This window comes from Dipodomys merriami, unplaced genomic scaffold (genome assembly GCF_024711535.1).
Source record: "Dipodomys merriami isolate MVZ:Mamm:240054 unplaced genomic scaffold, mDipMer1.0.p SCAF_21, whole genome shotgun sequence".
NCBI lineage: Eukaryota > Metazoa > Chordata > Mammalia > Rodentia > Heteromyidae > Dipodomys > Dipodomys merriami.
The window spans coordinates 811,080-830,467 of NW_027203493.1; the positions used below are offsets into that span (position 1 = coordinate 811,080).

Consider the following 19,388-nt stretch of genomic DNA (forward strand, 5'->3'; position numbering starts at 1 on the left):
AACCCTCCCAGCTCAGTCTCACCCCATCATGCAGCCAGCCCTGACCCCCAGAGCTGTCACCTCTCCTCTGTGATTCATAAACTCCTGTTCCCACTAGGATATCAACTCAACATCTGGAGTTGAGATCTGAATAACCAAACCAGCTAATATTACAGTGCCCTTCCTATACTAGGAGCCATCCTAGACACTCTATCTGGACCAATCAAAGAAAAGCTCCCAACATTCTCATGAGGTGACACCTAGCCAAGTTCACAGATAAAGCTCTGAGGCCTATGAAGGTATTTCCATAACCCATTCAAGGTCACAGAGTTGGGTAGATGATGGTCAAGCTGCACTCAAAACCAGGCCATTAGTCTCTAGAGTCACTTGATTCTCCCCTCCTCTACGCTCTGCAGATATGCAAGGCACCTGCTCCAACAATAAGCCTGCTGCAATGAGAACTCACATCTCCAGACCAAACATGGTTTCTTTCAGCACACACACACACACGGTGAATTTAAGTCAGGCTTTACAGAACTGGGAAGGGGGAGGAATCCTCTGGCTCTAGGGAAAAGGCTCAGGTTCAAGCTTTAGTGTAGCCATCTACAATACAATAGGGACACTGGTGCCAACCTCAGTTCCCTCTATAAAAACAAGGTTGAACTAGATCTCTACTATCCAATATGGCAGCCACTAGCTACAGGTGGCCATCTGTATCTAAACTGAGTAAAATGTGATGACACTTAAAATTTACCTCCTTAGTAAACTATTCCTGCAATCCCAGCACCCAGGAGACAGAAGGAAGAGTCTGAAGCTGGTCTGGGCTACACAGCAAAGACTCTAATCTCTAAAATACTAAAGTCCAGGGATATGGCTCACTGGTAGAGTACTTGCCTACTGTGTGCAAAGCCTTGAGTTCAATCTGCAGTACCACCAAAAACATAAGGTATAAACAAATTACCTCAATTCTTCAACCAAATTAAGAGTTCAATGACCAGCTATAGCTAGCTAGACCTACACGTCACACAGAAAAGCAAAAATATAGAAAATTTACATCACCAGACAGGTCTATAGAAAGTCCCTTAGAAACCCTCTAGGTGTTGGCGCTGGGAAGGTGGCTCAGTGGTAGAGCGCTTGCCTTGCATGCCTGAGGCCCTGGGTTCAATTCCCCAGCACCACATAAGCAAAAAGAAAAAAGCCGGAAGTGGTGCTATGGCTCAAGTGGTAGAGCGCTAGCCTTGAGCTGAAGAGCTGAGGGACAGAGCCCAGGCCCAGAGTTCAGGCCCCACAACCGGACCCAAAAAAAAAAAAAGAAACCCTCTAGGTGAGCCTGGCACTCAGGACCACTCCCCAACCCAGGATACCCCACACTCACAGATGATGCGGGCAGAAGCAGCTGGCTCTTTGGTGGCCTTCTTGGAAACCCTTCTGCTTGATCTGCGGCTGGTACCATCCTGTTTGGTCACAAGGGAGTACTTGTGGGCCAGGGAGTACTGTTGGGCCAGTGAGACTTGGGGCCCTGAAGGAATCAGGCTGTGCCGCATTGACCGAGTATGCCTACGGGAGCCGTTGGTTTTGGAGCAGTTATCTGGCAGGATGGGGACCAGCACACGCTCTTGCCATGGATAATATGAAGAGTCAGTTGAGTCCCGGGAAGCTTGAGCAATCTTAAGCTTGGAAGCAGATCGCCCTGTTCCAGCCCCTCCATTCTTAGGGTCCTGGGGGGTAGTCATCAGGGAGCTCACTGTGACAGACTCCAGTCTCCCAGCCTCTGATTTCTTGGGTGTTGGTTCTTCATCTGAAATCAAGACGTCCTGAGAAGCTGGGGTGGGGTTCACAGCTTCTGACAGAGTCAGGGCAGCTGTGAGCTCAGTGAGACGCCTCTCTGCATTCTGGCGGTCACTGATGCCTATCTTCACCGTAACCTTCTTGGTCAGTTCTATGGGAGACCCAGAGGTGGGCAAAGGAGCAGCCGATGGCACAGAAGCTGCTGCGGCTGCGGCAGCCGCCCTGGTTACCCGCCGCAGCACAGGGGAGCCGTTCTCTGCCACTACTGTGGCCAGTTTCTCCACCTTGTCTCTGCTGCGGAGCTGTCGGGTGCTCGGCTGGCTGCTCCGAGTCCTTCTGCGGGATAACCTATTAGGGTGACAGAACGGAGACTGTTGGCAATCCACGAGGGCAAGGAAGCACCCCTGTAAACAAGTTAGGGCATAACAGATGCCCCCAGTGGCTACCAGCTTGTACGAAGTATGCATCAAAGGGGTCACAGAGCAGCTCTTCCACCTCAAGCCACCAGATCCCAGTTGCTCCTCTACGAGATCCAGTCTCCCTAAGTAGAAACTAGAAATGACACCTAGGCCTCACCAAACAGCTGACATCTAAGTTAATGACACTGTGCTAAGAACCTTGGCTTCAAACTTCACTTGTGCTCTCGTTTTTTGCTAAAAGGTAGTCCTGGAAGGTGAACTCCATGATTCCCGCACTTTGGAGGAGGAATGAAGAGAGTCAGAGAAGTCAAAGATTACTCTCCAGGGCATGCAGCTGCTAAGGCAGAGCTAGCAGCTTTTACACCCAGGCCTGCCTTGACTCTCAGACCCAGGGCTTCAGCTCTAATACTCCAATTACCATCATTCCTATGTCTGACTATACCAAGCTCAGATACAGGAAGATTGGGGATCAAAAGGTAAAAAGGTCAGCTATTGCTAGGTGCTGGTGGCTCACACCTGTAATCCTAGCTACACAGGAGGCTCAGATCTGAGGCTCATGGTTCAAAGCCAGCCTAGGTAGGAAAGCCCATAATACTTTTATCTCCAATAAACCACCCAGAAAAATGGAAGTGGCGCTGTGGCTCAAGTGGTAGAGCGCTAGCCTTGAGCTGAAGAGCTGAGGGACAGCGCCCAGGCCCAGAGTTCAAGCCCCACAACCAACCAAAAAAAAAAGGTCAGCTGCTCTTTCTCCTCCCCCAGTCTGGAAGTCCTTCCTCTCTCCTCCCCCCCAAGGTTCAGATAAACCCCTACCAAAACCCCCACCACACACCTACACAAGAAGGGACACACCCACTCTAAACTGGTCTCAGTGAACACTTCATTTCCCTGTAACATCTCATCCCCAGCAAGGGGACCACCCCACTACCATAAGCTGTTGTCTCCCCCACTTTTTTCATGTCGGTCCTGGGGCTTGAACTCAGGGCTTAGGTACTGTCCCTGAGCTTTCTGTGCTCAAGGCTAGTGCTCTAGCACTTTAAGCCACAGTGTTATTTCAGCTATTTGGTAGTTCATTGGAGATAGGAGTCTCCTGGACTTTCCTGCCTGCCTGGGCTGGCTCTGAACTTGATCCTCAGCTCTCAGTTTCCCGAGTAGCTAGGATTATAGGTGTGAGCCATCGACACCCAGCTCTGCTGCCCCTAGTTACAACTTTAGAAGCAAGCTCACCTATGGAGGCCACCTGCCCCACTCACCCTTCCCTGGCCTCTCCTACCTTTTCCTGATGGGATCCCGATTTTCATCCTGAACATTAGAAACTCGTCTCTTCTTCTGTCGGTTCTTCTGAGAAGGAGTCTTGGGCATCAGCTCGGGCTCTTTGCTGAATTCTCTGCTTTGTAAATACAAGGAGGGTCACACTTGAGGCTTCCTGGAAACTACTGGCCTCCCTTCCCACTAGCCTCCCTTCTTCCCCTGTTCTGGCAGTGACAGGTCAAACTGGGGCAAGTAGCACCAAAAGAGCTCTCCAAAATGAAGTATAAGCCAGGTATCCAGGGCTTCCTCCTAGAAACATGGCAAAGAAGCCAGCTTCCAGAAGAGTCACCACACCCTGCACCTGAGAGGCCCAGCTCAGCCACTATGAGCCAGGCAAGGTATTCAAGCTCTTCTTCCCCTACTCACCTCCAGCTCATGAGGTGCTCAGGAAGGAGCCCCAACAGGCCGTTTGGCCGGCCAAACAGAAAACTACAGCAACACTGGCAGCACCTGCCACCACCCCCAGTCACCACCACACCAACAAGCCCCTGCCTTAACCTGGTGAACATGCGCTTGGCCTCCTCTTCAATTTCCTGGAGCCACACCATGTCTTTATTGTCCATGTTGCAGACAAAGTCCATAAGCTTTTGGTCACATAGTTCCAGCAGGTGAATGGGCCCTGGGGCTGTGGTCTCCATGTTGGCTTTGTCTGGGAAAAGGCAGAGACAAGAGGCACAAGGACTTGGGTTTGGGGACCAGAAGAGTCTACCAAACAGCCCTCACTCATAAGTCACCATAAAACACCAGACCCTTCCAAGTGTATCTCCTCCCCAATGCAGAACTCCAAATACCAAGCCAATGGCCTCATTTCTAGGAAAAGAAACTTCAAACCCCCTTCCCCTGATGCGCACATAGTTCCCACACACAGAGTATGGCTGTCCTTAGGAGTTCACACTTCCCAGCTAATTTGGATTTGAACCTTACAAATGGCCTTTTGGGGGCTTAAGATACCTGGATATGGCCACCTACCTTCCTAGATCTGAGAGAAACTGCAATTACACCCTGTCCCTGCCCCAAACACAAGCCTATTCTTACTCTATGATGGGCTCTCCTCCTACTGTTTGTAAATGGGTAAGAAAGGAGTAAGACACCTATGCTGAATATGAGCTGATGCCAGCCATCAAGCAATGACATTGACTCCAGCTGTCTCTTTATAAGGTCAGTGACCAGAAAGGGGTTGTTTGTTCCTGTAAAGGTTCAGAGACATACTCCACAACTGAAATGACCTAAAAATGGGTTGGGGAAGCATGAGAGAAATGTTGATAAACAATTCCTTGCTTTTAGGAAAACCTGTCTACAAATATCAGGCGGGGGGGGGGGGGGGGGGGACGGACGACAAAACAACAACAAAAAAAGAACACAAATTTTTGTTTGTTTAAGGCAAGGACTCGAACTCATTATCTGATACTTTTGCTCATTCTCTGGTACTCTATCACCTGAGTCACACCTCTGACCCCCAAATTTTTCTTAAAAAAAATTTTTTTTGATGGTCATGGGGCTTGAACTCAGGGCTTCAGCACTGTCCCTCAGCTCTTCAGCTCAAGGTGAGTGCTCTACTGCATGAGCCACACCACTTCCAGTTTTCTAGTGGTTTATTGGAGATAAGAGTCTCACAGACTTTCCTGCCCAGGTTGGCTTTGAACTGAGATCATCAGATCTCAGCCTCCTGAGTAGCTAGGATTTTAAGTGTGAGCCACCGGTGCCCGGCTTTTTTAATTTTTTAAATGGTTAGGAGCTTGGGCATCCTCTTCTGCTTAGGAGCTTAGGATCTGATCATAAAATCACTGCAGCCAGGAGGAAGAGTGTTATAATCATAGTATGATGAATGAAAGTCAAAGTGACGTCTCAAGCCATCACGGAATGAATCCTTATGTCAGGCAGTGACCCACCATCCTGATTCAGACCATGAAAAGCAAAAGGAATCATGCCTAACTCAGTATCCATGTAGGATGAAAGGATGCTAATTCTTTGATCCTTCTGGAGCTTAAGACCATGTCAGATCGCAGCCTCAGGAGGCTTTTTTGGTCCTGATATTGGGGAACACTAGCCATTGTCCTTAAAACAAGCTCTGGGGGCTGGGAAGGTGGATCAGTGGTAGAGTGCCTGCCGTGCATGTATGAGGCCCTGGGTTCTATTCCTCAGCACCACATAAGCAAAAAAGCCGGAAGTGGTGCTGTGGCTCAAGTGGTAGAGTGCTAGCCTTGAGTTGAAGAGCTGAAGAACAGCGCCCAGGCCCAGAGTTTAGGCCCCATGATCAGCAAAAAAACAAACAAAAAAACAAGCTCTGCCCTCCATCAGGAACATTTTGTTTCCAATTTTGTATGGCTTCCTCCTTCAGATCTCAGATCATCAGGGAGGAATGAACACCAATGTAAAGTATCACCCAGGCCACAATGGCAATCACTGGTTTTAATTCTTTGTACAGTACTTGAGTGACTTGTTCATTACTTGTCTGTCCACTTACTGTTTCCCAGGGCAAGCCCTTCATCTTGCTCATCAGCCAGAGCTTAGAGCTCAGCACAGTGCCTGGTACTCAAATGAATTCATCCATCCATCAACTAATGCCACATATTCTCCTTGCCGCACCCTCCTACCACCAGCACCACTAACACCTCAGCACAGGTTAGGGCAGGCCAAAACACACCCAGAGGCCCAGCTCTTAGGTGCCAAGGGCAACACTAATTGAGAGAGAGTTTAGGCAAAGATCTCTGCTCTGCAGCCAAGGAATCAAGGGCATAGCTTCTCCTCTGCCATCTCTCTTAATTCCTCTGCACCCAGATCACAGCCCTGGCAAAGTGCAAAACCCCAGTTCAAGGCCAGGAGGGGGAAAAAAACTGCTCAAGAAAACCAAAGATGCCAAAGATGCCGGGTGCCAGTGGCTCACGCCTGTAATCCTAGCTACCCAGGAGGTTGAGATCTGAGGATCACTGTTCAAAGCCAGCCGGGGCAGGAAAGTCTGTGAGACTCTTATCTCCAATAAACCACTAGAAAACTGGAAGTGGCGTTGTGGCTCAAGAGGTAGAGCGCTCACCTTGAGCTGAAGAACTGAGGGACAGCACCCAAGCCCAGAGTTCAAGCCCCACAATTGACGAAAGAAAGAAAGAAAGAAAGAAAGAAAGAAAGAAAGAAAGAAAGAAAGAAAGAAAGAAAGAGCCAAAGATATGCAAAGGAGCTACAGAGAGTACCTATTTCAAACCTGCAAAATGCTTCTTTCACAAAATCCAAAAAAGCATTTTCCATGGATTTTAGTAGGCCATGACTTAGCCATTTTAAAGAATGAAAAAAAAAAAGTCACCGTTAGAACAGAGGTGACCCTGGGAAGAGTCAGAATTACGAAAATCAGTCTCCTTGAACAGTAGCAAAATCCTTATCCTTAACTGGTTGACATTGACTGAGATACCTTGTAGTCATAAATTGACAGGCTCAAATGAAAACCCTTTGTACAACTACTTAAAAGTGTAGGAAGTTCAGCACCTCCCTACCACACCTCCAAACAGAATGGTCTATTCTACTAGCCACTCCCTTTTATTGAATCCTCCTCCAAGCTAGATAAGGAAACTGAGGCCACGAGTTTAAATCCATCCCCCGGGAAATCGAGGGCGAAGCATGGATTAAAACTGCACTCTAATCACTAGCTAGAGGAGACTCCAGGACTTCAGCTTCAGAAAGGTGGGCGTCAAGGCTTGGCTCTGGGCCGCCCCCCAGGAGCAGCCCCCAGAGACGGGGTGGGGCTGTGTCAAAGTAAGGGCGGCGTGGGCCTCAGGAAACAGAAATGGACACTTTAAAAAGAGACCCCACAGCAGCAGGGGAGCTTGGACGAGGGGCTTCACGGTACGGAGAGGCCTCCGGGCACACTAGAGCCAAACAATCCGGTCCGTTTCCAACTTCCGGAGCTCAAGTAAGTCAACAGTCTCCCAGACACAGAACAAGATGTCAGGCACCCGGGAAGTCGCGGCTTCGGGCCTAGATGGGAAGTTGGGGCGTCACCTCAGGACCCTAGAACCAAGGCGGGTCACCTCGCCACCGGGATAGGCGGACCCCCTCCATTCCCGGGCCGGAAGCGGCGGGAGTGAGGGAATGGGTCACACCCCCGGCCTCGACCGGGCAGGGAAGGAGCCCAGAACCGAGGACGATCGAGTCGCTACCCACCCGTACCCCGCTGGCCGCCCGCGCGCACTCACTCGACTGCATCGCGTCTCCTAAGGACTGTTCCGACCCAACTCCACGACCTCCGGACCCCGAAGCCCAGCCTGCCCGGACCCCCTCGGCTGCGAGCCTTCAGGGCTCACTTCACCGGAGGAGCCACCGGGTGGTGCAGCGCGGGCGAAATCTACGATTTTCAAACCTGAAGGCTCAGCCAATGGTTGGCAAGTTTGTCAGGGCGGTTACAAAACTCCAAGCCAATAAGGTAGCAGAAGACATCAGTCAACCCACCCATTGGATTTCCAGATTGCCAATCTGCGGGACCAAGAGGCGGGGAAAGGAAGTTATAGACACTTTAAGCCTCCTCAGCTTCCGGGAACGGTGCGTCGAACACGGAGGACTCCTGCGTTGGCCCGGGACGCGCGGGACTCCAGGAACTACAAATCCCGGCGTGCAATGCGAAGGCCCGGCTCAGTGAAGTACTCTCGCACGACGTGAGAGAAATGAGACGTGGGTTCTGAGGGGATGCGGATGCGGTTCGCCTAAGCCTTCGCCGGTCTTGCGTCTGGCTTTCTCGAAACTTCGTTCCCGATAAATGCGTGGTAAAACTGACCGCAGCTACTCAAAGAGGATAAGATCTGGGGACTGTGGTTAGTCACCCATCAGCCAGAAGTGGAGCTGTGGCTCAAGTGGTAGAGCGCCAGCCTTGGGAACAGAGACAGCAACCAGGCCCTGAGTTCAAAACCACCTTGTAAATAGCACCAGTTTGAACTTACAGAGCCGTGTTTTTCTGACAGCCATGGCTCTCAACCCAGGGCGAGTTTACAAGCCCGGCCTCTCCGAACACACAACAGAGCTGACCATGTAGGGACCAGTTTTCGTTTGAGGGCTGGAAATGGAACTGAGATCCCAAAGGTAAAGACGGGCTGTGTTGCCAAGCACCGGTGGCTCACGCCTGTAATCCTAGCTAGTCAGGAGGCTGAGAAGTGAGGATCCCGGTTCAAAGCCAGCCCAGGCAAGAAAGTTTATGAGACTTTAATCTCCAATTAATCACCCACAGTCAGAAGTGGAGCTGGTCCAAGTGGTAGAGCACTAGATGAGTACAAAGAGGCTCAGGGACAGTACCCAGGCCCTGAGTTCAAGCCCCAAAACCAACAACAACAAAAGAACATATAGGAAGATAATGATTTGCTGATAGGTGGCTCAGCCTGTAATCCTAGCTACTCAGGAGGCTGAGAAGTGAGGATCCCGGTTCAGACAGTTTGAGCAGAAAGTCCAAAGTGAGACTATTTCCAATTAACCACCAGAAAACAGAAAGTGGCACTGTGGATCAAAGTGGTAGAACACCAGCATTGACCAGAAGAGCTCAGGGACCATGCCCAGGCCCCAAGTTCAAGCCTCACAACCAACAATAAATAAATAAATGAAAATTCTTTGCTTTCAGCAAGGTAGAAGCACACTGGCAATAATTACCAATGCTGTCTCTCTCTGAACAAAGAAATCAAGGAGTTTTCATTGGGGAAGGTCATACATATTCATGTAGGAAAGGCGGCATCACAAGCTGAATTGGGCACATTCCTGAGCATGCTCAGTTCAGGATCTTGCTTTTTTCATACATCAAATGTTTTTGATTATGTGTGCCAATACTGGTATTTAAACTTAAGGCCTGGGTGTTGTCCCTTAGCTTTTTCATTTAAGTCTGGTGCTCTACCACTTGAGCCATCGCTCTAGCTGTTTTTTGCTGATTAATTGGAGATAGTCTCATGAGCTGTTAGGGATGGCTTGGAACCTCTGTCCCCAGATCTCAGCCTCCTAAGTAGCTAGGATTACAGATGTGAGCCACCTTGGAGGCATGCATGAGGCTTGGTTCCAGTTCTAGCTATCAGTCTTGGCAACTATTTATCCATTGGGCATCAGATAACATACAGATAAAACCTTATGGCTTGTAAGAACACAATGCATAGGGAAGTGCCCAGAACAAGGTCTACATTGGGGATGCAGGAAATACTGCCTTGGATATAAAGTGGAATTACACTCTGAACAGCTGGGAATTGCGCCTGGTCAGCAGCATTCAGGATAGATCCAGTCTATAGGCTGGGTGGATAGAAAGAACAACGTTTCCCTCTGAGTCAGGTGCCTTCCTTCTATGTCTATGACCTCCAGTTTGTTTTGACACCCTGGCCGCCTTGATACCCATTTGGAAAATGAAACTGTAGCAGTGCCATATTAGACCTGAGAGCGAACAGAGTCCAAGAAAAAGTGTGCTTATTGTTCTCAGGTGAAAAGAGATGGAGCAATTGCATCAGAATCAAAATAAATCAAAGCCACAGGAATTTATAGCCACATGATCCAGCCTTACTGCCTTTAAATTTTTTTTATTGTGGTCAAAAACAAAAGGGATAGCTGAGTAACAGTGGTCTGTAATCCTAGATACTCAGGAGGCCGATCTGAGGATCAAGGGTTGAAGACAGTGCACAGGACTCACCTCCAATTAACCAGCTAAAAGTCAAAAGTGGAGCTGTGAGATAACAGGCATATTTAGCTTTTTCTATTCAGGTGATGACTCATGAACTTTTTTTTGCCTAGATTGGCCTGGAACCATGAGCCTCCTGACCTCTGCCTCCCAAGTAGCTAGGATTATAGGTGAAGGCACCAGCACATAGCAACCCAGCACATTTAAAGAAGGAAAAATAATAATAATTGATACAGAAGATGCTTAAAATACAGGTTTATGGGGTTGGGGTATTGCTCACCTGCCTAGGACGAGGTCCTAAATTCTAATCCCTGAGCCATAAAACAGTCCAAATGGCCAGTGGTTCACTCCTGTAATCCTAGCTACTCAGGAGGCTGAGATCTGAGGATCACAGTTCAAAGCCAGCCCAACCAGTAAAGTCCATGAGACTCTTATCTCCAATAAACCACTAAAAAACGAAGTGGTACTGTAGCTCAAGTGACAGGGAATTCGCCTTGAGCTGAAGAGCTCAGGGACAGTGCCCAGACTCAAGAGTTCAAGCCCCACAACTGACAACAACAACAACAACAACAAAAACCCAAGCTTATCAGTAACTGTGCTTAGATGGTATTTAACAGTGCTTAACTCTTGTCCCAGTGTCCCAGGGAAATGTAGGTCCCTACCATTGGTCTCACACAGCCAGGCTTCAGCTCCCTGCATGGTCAACCACAACAAATAAGGTGTCCCCCTTCTTTCAGAAATTGCATTCTTTCTCTTTGAATGATTCAATGAAAAACATGAGTTGCCTGGGGTGTTTTCATTTTGTCCAGTTTTACTTTTATTTATGACCAGAGTGCTAATTCTGTGTCTGTTTCTCTATGGTAGCTGATAGCACATTTACCCCCAGGCTGTGTTTTATTGAGGGCCCAAGGAAGGCCTCAAAGATTCAGGCCTGTTTATTACCATCTAATATCAGTGACTAGGAGAGGAGACTTACTTATGCTAAAACACATGTAAAAAGAAGATGTATAGAAGGATGCTTACATGTCAGTAGCTTGTAGTAAAGAATAAAACTCAAATGTCAGGCAAACACCAGTGGCTTATACCTGTGATCCTAGCTACTCCAGGAGGCTTAGATCTGAGGATGATAGTTCAAAGCCAGCTGGGGCAGGAAAATCCATGAGACTTTTATCTCCAATTAACTAGCAAAAGCCAGAAGTGAAGCTGTGGGCTTTGGTGGCAGGATTCAAGCCTTAATCAAAACAGCTAAGAGGGGCTGGGAAGGTGGCTCAGTGGTAGAGCGCTTGCCTTGCATGCCTGAGGTCCTGGGTTCGATTCCTCAGCACCACATAAGCAAAAAGAAAAAAGCTGGAAGTGGCGCTGTGGCTCAAGTGGTAGAGTGCTAGCCTTGAGCTGAAGAGCTGAGGGACAGTGCCCAGGCCCAGAGTTCAGGCCCCATGACCGGACCCAAAAAAAAAAAAAAAAAAAAAAAAAAACAGCTAAGAGCTAGCACCCAGGTCCTGAGTTCAAGCTTCACTACTGGCACACACACAAACATAGAACTCAAAAAACCCTTGTGTAAAATCCACACAGTCTCCTTCCTAACCCTGGGCAGTGAAATCATAATCAGGCTCATTATTGAGGATTTATTATGAATCATGTGGATAGGCTGAGATAGTTTGGATGTAATCTAGTGCCTTCTCGAAAGCGCAATGGAAACCACATATAATCTTGAGGTTGACTATACTCAAGGAATCAGCATGTACGTTAATGGCTTGCAGATGCATACAGTTTATGACAGGGAGAGTCTTGCCAGTGAGATCAGACACATATGAAATTCATAGCTCTGAGCCATCCTTCCCTTTGGAACATGAAATACTTCAAGTTAGTGGCCTGTACAATTCCTGGATAGGAAATGCCAGCATGAGCCTCTGCCCTTCCTTTTGCTTTGTTCAGGTGTAGATCTCTGCTCCGATCCTTTATTAGTGATCTCAGAGTTTCCTTGCCAGATGGCAATCGCATTTTCTACTTCCCTTACTTCCAGGTATGCAAGGAATGCTGACCTGTGGTGGCAAGTGCTGAAAGGAATCGGGCACATTCATTTTCTGCTGCATCCCAGACGAATTTCTTTTACAGAGACGCGGGCTCTGGGATATCCTACTTTCCTTGGATAGCTTGACTCTTGAATGTCCCTTAAAGGCCCCAATTGTGTGTTTGTATGCACCAGTACAGGGACTTGAACTCAGGGCCTGGTTACTGTTCCTGAGCTTTTTTTGCTCAAAGCTAGTGCTCTTCTACTTGAGCCACAGCTCCACTTCTGGCTTTTTAGTGGTTCATTGGAAATAAGAGTTTCATAGACTTAACTGTCTGGCCTGGCTTTGAGTCTCAAGCCTCAGGTCTCAGTCTCCAGAGTAGCTGGGATTACAGGGGTGAGCCACCAGTGCTCAGCTCAAAAGTAAACCTTTTGTCTTCATAAGTTGGTTTCCTCTAGTCATTTGTTATAACAACAAAAAGTTAACTAACACAAGTACAGCACTCTTTTTCCCTGGCACAAAGAGACATTGTACAAGGAATTCATATACAAGGTGAGTCACTGAAGGGTCATCCTTCCATCTAATGATTATGAGACTGCATCAATCAAATAACAACTTGGCTTTGAAAGATATGAGAAAATAGTTTATTCTAAAGCAGCATAGGCTTGAGAATGGACCTGAGGTTGGGGGGGGGGGGAGGAACAGTTTATTTTGAGCTAAATATGAGGAACATGCATTCAATTTACCCTGAATGGCACATTTCACCAAATAAGAGGTTATATGAACTTTTTAAAATCATGGAACAAAATAAAGGCACAAATTAGTACCATCACCAGCTACATTGGTGGGAATCTCATGTAGACAGGCTATAACAAGCCAGGGAAGACTCAGTTACAGTTTCATGTGTTTTTTACGGCATTCTTAGTATTAGGTTGGTAGAGGCTGGATGTCTACTCAGCTTTGTGATTCATTGCAAGAGGTTTAAATAATAGTCATGAGAATGTTAGGCCAGATATAAATGTGAAGGTAAGTGGCTATTAAAAGCCTTAAGCTGGGGCTGGGAAGGTAGCTCAGAGGTAGAGTGCATGCCTTGCAAGCATGAGGCCCTGGGTTCGATTCCTCAGCACCACATAAACAGAAAAAGCCAGAAGTGGTGCTGTGGCTCCAGTGGTAGAACACTCGCCTTGAGCTGAAGAGCTGAGGGACAGCGCCCAGGCCCAGAGTTCAGGCCCCATGACTGGCAAAAAATAAATAAATAAAAATAAATAAATAAAAGCCTTAAGCTACTCCAGGATAGTATAAACCTCCAACCTACAACATTCCATTTCTTCTTAGTCATGATATCCTTGTCAGCCAGGATGTGTGTGTGTGTGTGTGTGTGTGTGTATGTGTGTTTGTGTTTGTATACTGATCCTACAGCTTAAACTCAGAACCTGTGCACTGTCCTGTGCTTTTTTGTCAAGGCTAGTGCTGCTCTACTACTTAAACCACAACAGTACTTCTGACTTTTTGGTGGTTAATTGAGATAGTCTCACAAAGACTCCTGAGCTGGCTTTGAACTGCAATCCTTAGAGTTTGGCATCTTGAATAGCTAGGATTATAGGCATGAGCCACTGATGCCCAACAGGATTTTCTTTTGTTTTAAATAAAGATAAGGTGTTGCAGTATAATCCAAGCAGGCCTTGGACTCAGAATCCTGCTGCTTCAGCGTCTCCAGTGCTGGACATCAGGTATATACTACCAATCCTGGCCTATATACAGGAATCCTACCAAGTCTGAGACTGGAAGAGAACCAGAAGTTGACGTTTTTGCAACATCCTGAGCTACAGAAAGGGATCCAGACTTGTAGCTTTGGGGAGGTGGGGTTAGTACTCGGTTCTGGGAAGGTGAAAGGTGGAATTTATAGTGAATAAAGATAACTTGGTTCAGATAGTAACAGTTTTCTGGGCAGAATAGGTAACAGTTCTGTTTCCTCTCCTGTGGTATTTGGAGGCTCTACGTTAGTCAGATAGGAAATTTCAGGAAAAACAGGGCCTTCCTGAGGTCTCAAGGACTCTGAAATGATCACCAGGTAAATGGAACTCAGCTTGGGTGCTATTACCTGCACTTCTGCACTTCCTTATGCCACCACAGATGGCGCTCGAGTCCATAGAACTGGTTGGAGTCTACGTGGTTGAATGCAGGGAGATGAGATGGAATAACCCCCAGCTGAAGACACCAGTCTCCCCTACCTCAAAACGAAGGAATTGGAACATATGGCTTCTTAAGTTCCTGGCTCCACCCTTAGGACAAATTCTTACAGCATCTGGAAAATTAGATGTTCATTTCTGTGTTTAGAGGAGCTGTCTGTTATGTGTTCACTAGGGGGCAGTAGCTTTCTGTGTTTGGATCCACTTGCCCTTCAAATAGTGTGGGTTTTTTTTTATGTGGGTGGGAGGGTAAGGAATCTGCTTTGGCTTTTCCCTCCATACCAACCTCCTCTACAATAAAGCTTTGTAAGGCTGAAGGATTTAGGGCAATAAGAAAAAAAAGTGAGTTTTGTTGTTGTTTGTTCAAGAAATCACAAAGGCCAAAGACTTTTCCAAGTTGCATGAGAGGAAAATCATGAAGATAGAATATGAAGAAAAAAACTTTTCTGACAGAAGATGTATAACATTTGAGGCCTAAAATGTACTAAACGTAGAAGAAAGTTGGGGGGTTTGTGTCTGGAATGTAAAATGTGCTTAACCAGGAAACTGCAGCTTCAGTCCTGGAGTAGTGGTTTAAGACCTTCCATTCAACGTGTGGACAGAACAGAACACATCCTATTCCTAAAGGAAACTTTATTTGGGTGATAGGAGAGTAGTGAAGTTTGAATTCAGGACTTTGTGCTTGTAAGTCAGGCACTTGCTAGGCACTGGTGGCTCACACTTGTCATCCTAGGATGCTACTCAGGAGGCTGAGATCTGAGGATCTCAGTTCGAAGTCAGCCCAGGCAAAAAAGTCCCTATGAGATTCTTATCTCGAATTAACCACTTAAAAAACCAGAAGTGGAGCTGTGGCTCAATGTGGAAGAGCAAAAGAACTCAGGGACAGTGCTGGGCCCTGAGTTCAAGCCCCACAACCAACAAAATAAGTCAGGTACTTTACCACTTGAACTATATCTCCTAGGCTTTTTTTTGCAGGGGGCTTTATTTTTCAGACATGTCTGTTTTACCTGAGGCAGCCTCATACTACAATCCTGCTTTCTATGCCTCCCACACAGGTGGGGCCACCTGCTTGGTTTATTTGTTCAGATGAAACCTCATTGACTTTTCCACCTGGGCTTACCACAAATTGTGATCCTCCCAAGTCACTGGGATTGCAAGTGTGAGGCAATGATCACATTATGTTCATTAGCATTTCTGTCACCTCTAACATCTGTCTATCTATTTATCTTTTGGTGTTGAGAACATTCAAATTCCCCTCTGCTAGATATTTTTAGTATATAGTAATCATCCTACTGTGCTTTAGAACAGTAGAACTTATTCCTTCTTGCTGTATTTTGGTGATTCTATATGACCTTTGAAAGCCCAAAACCTATAGGAATGGCTAACTCCCAAATTCTAGAAGCTAAGGGTATGGTGACTCTCTCCTTTCAAATTGAGGTTGAATTCAGAGGTCAAGTAGATGCCAGCAGAGTAAGCAGAAGGGAAATGTTGCCAGTGTCCTTGCCAGCATCATTGGTGTGTGAAGCACATAGAAGTGGCATTTGTGTGTGGACAGGAAGATGATCAGACCACAGGCTGCAGAGGTTTTGGAGTGATACCTTAGCAGCCTCAATGTGATTTTAAGCAAGTCCCCCAATTGCTCAAACTCACTGAGGGACGAGACTATCACTCCATTGGGATTCTAGTCCCTATGTTCCTTCAAAGACTGGGAAGTGACTTCCCAAAAGGACCATCAATGTGATCCCTACAAAAAGCTCTGTCAAGATTCAGGATCACTGGCAAAGCAATCAGTTACACCTCAAAAGCTCTCCTCTCAGTCTGACCTTGAAGCAGAGATGTACAAGTCTGGCTGTGTGTTAGAAACCCCGAGGGGAGTTTTGGGTTTGTTTTAGTTCTGATGTCTCAGCTCCACTCAGAGGTTTAGATTTCATCCCTTCCTGGAAGAGGCTCTGAAATTAGTCTTTTAAAAGCTCCCCAGGCTATTCTCATGTGTACCCTGATCAAGAGACACTCACACCTTCAGACAAAGAGGCATTCACCTTGCACCAAGTATATAAGAAAGTTCATGGGAAATTAAGCATGGAAACACAAAAAGCAAATCTCCAGACCCTCAGATCTCAGCCTCTTGAGTAGCTAGGATTGCAAGGCATGAGCCACCAGTGTCTGGCAAATGTTTCCATTTCTTTTTCTTTTTAGAACTGAGGCTTAAACTCAGGGGTTTTCAATCACAGCTGGAGCTCTACCATTTGAGCCACAGCTCTACTTCCAGCTTTTTGGTAGTTAATTGGAGATGCTCAGGCTAGCTTTGAAACATACCCCTCAGGTCTCAGCCTCCTGATTAAGTAGGGTTATAGGCGTGAGCCACTGGTGTCCAGTTTGGGGAATGGGTTTTTAAGCCCTGTTCTCGGGCTGGCCCCTTGTAGAACTATGGAAAATAACTGCAGGCTGAAGGGCAGACCAAGATGGCAGAGGTAGATGGGCTTTGTGCTCAGATGCTCACTGGCTCCATCTGGTGGTGCACATCCAAGTCAAGTGGTTTTTAACTATGGCCATGTAAGGCCAAAGAGGAAACAGTGGATGAGAAAATTAAGGGGGAGAAATAGCCCACAAGAAAGCAGAAGTAGAAAGAATGTTAGAATAGGTTGTTCAGTAGAAAGTGGTTCTGGACAATAAAGCTTACACTCTGGCCTTGGGGGACCAAATGAAGAGGGCAGCCTGGCGTGGAAACTGAGGAAGTGGGGGCCACCTGGGCTCAGAGGACATTTGGATATCCACAGTGCTCACTTCTGTGTTTCTTTTTGTCTCCTTTCTCTTTAAACATAAGAGATCCTTGTGCTCCTCTGCAATAACACTGGTTCTTGCTTTGCTGAGGTACATAGCGCCCCCCCCCTCCCCAGGGAAGGCAACAGGACCCATTCTGCTCCCTCTGTGCCTGTGTGATGGAGTGGAGACAGGTGGACTTTTCTCTTTTCTTTTCTCTTATCCTTTCTTTCTTTCTCTTTGCTGGTTCTGGGGCTTGAACTTAGGGCTTGGGCTCTGTCCCTGAGCCTCTGTACTCAAAGCTAGCACTCTACCACTTGAACCACAGCACCACTTCCAGCTTTTTGTGTTTATGTGGTACTGAGGAATCAAACCCAGGGCTTCATGCATGCTAGGCAAGCACTCTACCACTGATGGCACGTGTGTCTGAGTGCACAGCATTGAGGACCACAGAGTCAAGAGGGATGGCTATTTCTTTTCCCCGACCCATCCCATCCCTCTCCTCTTTCTTCTCCTTGCCTAAATGTCTATTTTTCCTTTTATTTCAAAATGCCTAGTAAAGCACATAGTATAAAGCAAGAAATGATGATAATGAGAAGAAACCAGCAGATGCACACATGAGACATAACTGATGATCGGAGTCTTCCAAACTGGCCATAGAAGTGGAGCTGTTGCTTCAGTGGTAGAGCACTAGCCTTGAGCAAAAGCACTCAGTACTCTGTGTTCAAAGAGACCAGCATGCGCGCACGCACACACACACACATACCACATGACTACACAGCACCTGCAGTTCTCCCCAGGTCATTAAGGAACATCCATTCAGCAAGAACACTAGGACTTCCCTCTCCCCTCTTGGCCCATTCCTTCCAGGTATCCAAAGATGGAATATGAAGGATTGACCCTCACCATTTTCCCAGGTGCATACAGATGCCAGGCAAGCCACCAAAGACAGGAGCAGACTGCCTGGCGCCAGCAGGGTAATCTACCTAAGCCTGGCTGTACACATTCCATCATGACCCAACCAAAAAGCCCCCCGCCCCCCCCACACCTTCCTTGACCTAGTGGCTTTTTCATTAACCTTTGCCTCCTTGCTCAGACCTCATAAAACCCCTTCATGAACCCAGCTCTACACACAGTCTCCAAACCTGTGGGAAGGCTTTGTCCCTCACTGCTCTATCTCAATAAACAGTCCTCACCTGTGGAAGATAGAGTCCAGCCTTTTTCCTTCCTTTCCCCTCCATTTTCCTAACACTTGATGCCTTCTGGAGAGGTTAGACTTGGGCAAGACTCTGCTTCTGGGATAGATTTCTAAACCGAAGACACTGGCTGTTGACAGACAATGGATTGAAAAAGAAGGAATTCCACCTGCCCCAGAAAGTACAGTCTGAAAAGTATGTATGAACAGTCTGAAAAGGAATGTGTGCAACTGGACACACACACACATACACACACACACACTTGGATTTGGAGCAAAGTGTGGCCTGGGCTTTAGCTCACATTAGAACAGTTCTCAATGGGTCATGACGGTGGCCAAGGCAGAATGACAGAGAAGATACTAGAAGGGGTGGCCTTTGTGTAGCCAGCATTGGGACAAGCCCAGGATACATTTTACTCCCAAACAACACAATTATACACACAAAATAAAATATGCTTTAAAAAATAAAATACAAGTATGGAACATACACACAGCCAGTATGAGCCATGCTGGGATTACAAGCCTCAACTACCATACTCGGCATCTTGTTCGTTCTATAATTGGATGTGTGGCTTTTTGGTCTCTTTCCCTTCTGGTCTTTACCTGGACCCTTACTTTCCCTATTAATCTGGAGGCAGAGCCTATACAGTGTGTGTGTGAGTTTGAATCTTTACTAGACATACTTCTCTCCCCCTTACAATGCAGCTCAGCACACCCTCACTGTTTTTGCATTTCCTGACTGGCTGGCTCAGAAGCTGACTGAGATCGAAGTCAAGGAAGAGACACATAGTGATGGGGACCACACTGCATGGTGTGAGCTCCAAGCTCAGTAGGGTGGGGAGATGGGAGGAAGATGGGAAGTGCTGGGGGGCAGGGCAGGCCCAGTTCAGGCATAGCAGCCGCCACCCTGCAGGGTTCAAGCATGGGGACTGCAGTATCAGTGCTGGCCCACCTGGGCTCAGGAATTGGAGCCAGCCAAGTCACGTGGTACATGGAGGAAATCACAGCCCCTGTGCCCAGACTCACGTTGCCTTATTCATCCCTACTTAAGTATTCCCCCCAAGTTATAGAGGAGGAAACTGAGGTGTGTGGAATTAAACAACTTGGCCAAGGTAAAGAATT

General features: G+C 47.2%; 1 protein-coding gene across 4 annotated transcripts in view; it reads right to left on the bottom strand.

Moving 5' to 3' along the window:
* LOC138833817 (inner centromere protein-like) overlaps nucleotides 1-19,388 on the bottom strand; it is a 70,112-nt gene that overhangs the window by 23,294 nt on the left and 27,430 nt on the right. The window contains exons 1-4 of one of the 4 annotated variants that reach the window (XM_070032152.1): nucleotides 7,676-7,800; nucleotides 3,993-4,143; nucleotides 3,457-3,570; nucleotides 1,355-2,115 (exon numbers count right to left, since the gene is read on the bottom strand). In XM_070032152.1, coding sequence (XP_069888253.1) covers nucleotides 1,355-2,115; nucleotides 3,457-3,570; nucleotides 3,993-4,143; nucleotides 7,676-7,685 — 1,036 coding nt within the window. In that variant the 5' untranslated portion in view covers nucleotides 7,686-7,800. Of the gene's footprint in view, nucleotides 1-1,354; nucleotides 2,116-3,456; nucleotides 3,574-3,992; nucleotides 4,144-7,481; nucleotides 7,573-7,675; nucleotides 7,801-19,388 lie in introns of those variants that run through there. The other 3 variants (XM_070032151.1, XM_070032153.1, XM_070032154.1) reach the window with 3 other exon arrangements.